The sequence below is a fragment of the Camelina sativa genome, chromosome 16, assembly GCF_000633955.1.
Source record: "Camelina sativa cultivar DH55 chromosome 16, Cs, whole genome shotgun sequence".
Taxonomy (NCBI): Eukaryota; Viridiplantae; Streptophyta; class Magnoliopsida; order Brassicales; family Brassicaceae; genus Camelina; species Camelina sativa.
This window is the reverse complement of record NC_025700.1, coordinates 6602222-6606597: the sequence shown is the minus strand read 5'-3', so window position 1 is coordinate 6606597 and position 4376 is coordinate 6602222. Positions and strand designations below refer to the sequence as shown.

The window sequence follows — 4376 nt, the reverse complement described above, 5'->3', positions numbered from 1 at the left end:
ATTTCTTCGTATGATTTGGCTAAAAGACCTATGCTCCCTGTTAGACTCTTGAGATCTTTGTCTACGTTGCTTAAAATCTCCTTGCACTGTGGTGATTTTGTTTTTCCTTGTTCTCCAAGAAAGCCTATAGCGTAACCGCTGAATTGCAAAAGATCAGCCATCTTAGATAATGACTTGAACAGCTTTTCGTAGCAAGAAAAGTTGAAAGGCGAAAACCAGAAACTTGGCTCTGCATGGGCTTCTGCCGTGAACTTCTTGAGCTCATTTAAGTGACTTCTCAACTTCTTTTGACTCTCCATTATCTCTGCTTTACTCGCTTTAGCTCCAAACAAGCTTGCACACTCGTACAAAGCGTGGAAGCTTCTAGAGAGCTCAAGTTTAGCTATGTTAGCGGCTCTCGTGGGCTGAAAGATGAGCTCCACCATGATGGCACAAGACAAACCAATAAACGTCTCGATGATTCTCTCGATCGCGAACTCGCTTGGTGGGCCAAAATTCTTCCTTCCGAGAATCAAAACGGCTCCTATAGCCGCCGATATACCTCCGGCCTGTCCGTACATCCGACTCCTGCTCAAGAAGCTAGAGAAGAGAAACCATGGAAGCAGAGAAAGAAACCTAACTGACAAAAACTTCTGAAACACAAAACAACCCATCACTCCATACACCGTTCCTATCACTGTTCCTTGTGCCTTCACATTCGCCACTTTAAACGTCGCCTCTCTAGCCGCTGCAAAGCTGACCGCTACAGGTAAACCAGCCCAATATCCGTTTGGCTTACTAAACATCGAACCTAGAAAAATGGCAAAACCTAACGAAAGCGAGAGCTTTAACGCGGGCATGACCTTCTTGCTGTCCCAATCGTTTATCCAAGACCTCGTTTTGGATTTTTCTAAGACCTTGACTTTGTTCTCCTCCGGTTTAGCCATTGTGATGGTTTCAAGGAGCCTGAGGCAGAACAAGAAGAAGTAAAAGGGCAAATCTTGAGACGTTCCCGGGATTTCCTGAAGTGTTTGGAGGCACTCTTCATCGGATTTTTTGGGATCAGATTCGGGTGTTACCGACGGTTGCGGACTATTGTTTGCTCGTTTGATTGAGAGAATCACACGTTCTTGTATATTCTTGAGACTGTCTTTTACTTCACCCTCAAGTAAGCTCGTAGGAATAGGAGATTTGCTTGCTACTACCATTTCCATTCCTCTAAGAGCAATCTCCATGCTTTGTAGTTTCTCTCCTTTGTTATCATTCACGTTTTGCCACCTCCATATCTTAAATGGAAGCCTCTCCCATGTCATGCTTGGCTATATATACACAAAAACATTCCCATATTAGAAATATTGTATACATACATTTATACTATTTTTGTAAGCATAAATAGTATGTTATTATGAGAAATATAGTTAATTACTTGGTAACGTTTGATTGTTTGATAAAGCTTGGAGGAAGTACGAGCCAGCACTCGAGCCTGTGAGACTGACGCCGTTGCTGACATGGCATCCTCGGTGCAAAAAGCCTTCATGTACAACTTCACTCTCGTCGTTATGTTTTGACCAAGCTCTTTGCTGCTTTGTTTCACCTAAATATTTAAAAATTAATTATTAGTTTTCCAGTTTATTTTTCTTAATATTATCAGATCAGAGAGAATCCCATGCCATTGCCAATAGGTTTGATTTAGTAGTACTATGCACGAAGAAGCATATATAGTTTTAGGGATTATATAAATTAATCAAAAAAGGGAATCGTATTTGTCTGTGATGCGACACAGCTTGTACGCAATATTGGGAAGAATTAAGACAAAATTTTCAGCGGTGGTTGCTGACATAAGATTAGTATAGTATATAATAATGTGGTACGGAATAAAGTTAGCAACACACTTTAACACCCACGTCAACGTGTTTTGTGACTGTACTAGCAAGTCCACCAACATTATATGACATGCTATAATATCTATTAATTTTCTCGTTACTTCATTTGTTCATCAATCTAATTCGAACACGTATACGTCGAGAAAATCATTAAAATTACAACCAAACTTATAATTCCTCTTCTAGTGGTTTAACAAAAAAAAAAAAAAATCCTCTTTTAATGGAAATAACTCCCTAAAATTATGTTAACATTTTTTCTAAATCGTGAAAAATATACGGATAGCTAATTTTGTTTTCACATGCAATAACAAACACGTAGAGAGAGGTACATGTGTGCACATATACGTAACAAGTTGGGATATTTATATGTATATATTGACTATTGTTCATTGAGAGAGAGAGCGAGAGAGATATAGTACCTCACAAGTAGCCAAGCGAGGAAGTGGGACGAGAAGAGCAAGAACGCAAGCTATAACACCAAGCGCGGTGCTAGCCGCCACTCGAAGAGGGTGCATAACCGGATCAGTCTCAGCTCCTTTAATATAACCAATAACATAAATGAGAACGATCTGGCCTAACGCGATTCTCTTAGCCACCAAGTGGGTCGAACTGTTAGGTAACACAACCACGAACGCCGCTAGAGCCGCGGCGAGAGCAGTGGTTTCGGCCGTGAGACGAGCGGGACCTATAAGCTTTAACGTGACTATCGCAGGTCCCACGCTCTGACACGTGGCGTAAAGAGCTAACCAGCAGCCACGTAGCGTGTCTCCGAGTGTAGCGTCGGTGATGATGAGGATAACTGTAACGTAAGAGAAGGCCGGGAATGCCACGTGGCGGTTGACCCATTCGGGGCCGTAGAGTGTAGCTGCGCCAACGAATGTACAGGCTAGAGCTGTTCGGAAAGCTGAGGCTAGGCACGTGCGCCACATGGCGCGGCCTCTCTCAGTCATTTGCATTATATATATAGAGATTTGAGTGAGAGAGAGAGCCAAAGGCAAATCTAAAGAAGATAAAGCTTAAGCTTGGGAGCTAGTTTGTTGTTGTGTTGTGCAAGAATCTAATGATTTTGAAGTGAAATAATAGAGAAATTAGAAGAATATGGAATGATTTGAGAGAAGTGTGTGACGATGAAGGGGCTTATAAAGATGCGTTGATTTGATGAGTGGGTCAGTGATATAAGGGAGGACGTGGAAGTACACCAAGTGGGTTCCACGTGCGGAAATTAATGGATTATTATGTGATGAAAATCAAATTTTATCTTTTAATCAAATGAGTTTTTTTTTTTTTTTTAATTGATACGGCATAGTGGCTATATAGTAATAATGATCATATTTGGTGCCTGTTAATGTGTAATATATTTGGCCTCGACCGATGTATACGGGTGGAACATACTGAAAAGGAGCAATGGTTTTTTAAGTATTTGACACAAAGCGGTCTTAAATCACGTTTTCAAAGAAAAGGTTAAGAAATAATATAGTTTTCGTATCTAATGAGGAATTCGAGTTTCGTTATTGGAGCTCATATAAAATTCTGATTTAAGTGTGCTTTTGATCAACTAGTTTAATTGGACAAGCCCACACTACAAGAAAACATGGTTTTTACGACTACAATTAGTGACTACATATGTAGTCGTTATTTTTGGTGACTATAATGACTATTGGGCGACTATTTTACGACTATAAATATTTGGTCGTATATTAGTCGCCTTTTTGTGACTACATATAATAGTCGGTATATTAGACGTAATTTAGCGACTATTTTATGACTATATTGCATATCGAAACAAATAGTCACCAATTTAGCGACTATTTTATGACTATATCGCATACCGGAACAAGTAGTCACTAAATAGTCACCAATTTAGTGACTAATATGTGACTCAAGGTAAAGGTCGCTAAAAAGTCGCATATCAGTCACTATTTAAGAAAATTAAAAAATTTAAAATTTGGCTTTAAACTTTAACCAAACTCCAAAACTTAAATCATAAACTCTAAATTTTTAACTTTCAATTTTTAATCTTAGAAATTAATTCATAAACCATAAAACTAAAACATAATTATTATTATATATACATAAACCAAGCTTTAGAACTTATAAGAAAATTAATCTATCACAAATCTTAAATCTTAACCCTAAACCCTATACCCAAAACCATTAACCAAACTCCAAAACCTAAATCATAAACTCTAAATCTTGAACTTTAAATTCTTGATCATAGAAATTAATTCATAAACCATAAAACTAATATTTAAAACTATTTACATATTTTCTTTACAAAAAATAAGTTTTAAAAAACCTACTAACTTATAAATTTAAATCTTTAACCAACAATTCAATATATATATATATATATATAATTTTCTAGTTCCAAATTTCTAAAACTTAAATCCCAAACCATGTTATAAACTCTAAACCTTGAACTTTATACTCATACTTCAAAATTGAAAATAATCTAAAATTTACATTGAAAGATTTATAATATAGAGGGAAAATGAAATATGGGCCTAAAATTCT

The 4376-nt window shown here is 37.2% G+C and overlaps 1 protein-coding gene across 3 annotated transcripts in view; it reads right to left on the bottom strand.

Moving 5' to 3' along the window:
* The window catches only part of LOC104750019, a 4326-nt gene extending 1336 nt beyond the window's left edge, over positions 1–2990 (bottom strand). Inside the window, exons 1-3 of one of the 3 annotated variants that reach the window (XM_010471748.2) lie at positions 2282–2990; positions 1406–1573; positions 29–1298 (exon numbers count right to left, since the gene is read on the bottom strand). In XM_010471748.2, coding sequence (XP_010470050.1) covers positions 29–1298; positions 1406–1573; positions 2282–2818 — 1975 coding nt within the window. In that variant the 5' untranslated portion in view covers positions 2819–2990. The remainder of the gene's footprint in view (positions 1–28; positions 1299–1405; positions 1574–2281) is intronic. The other 2 variants (XM_019237491.1, XM_019237492.1) reach the window with 2 other exon arrangements.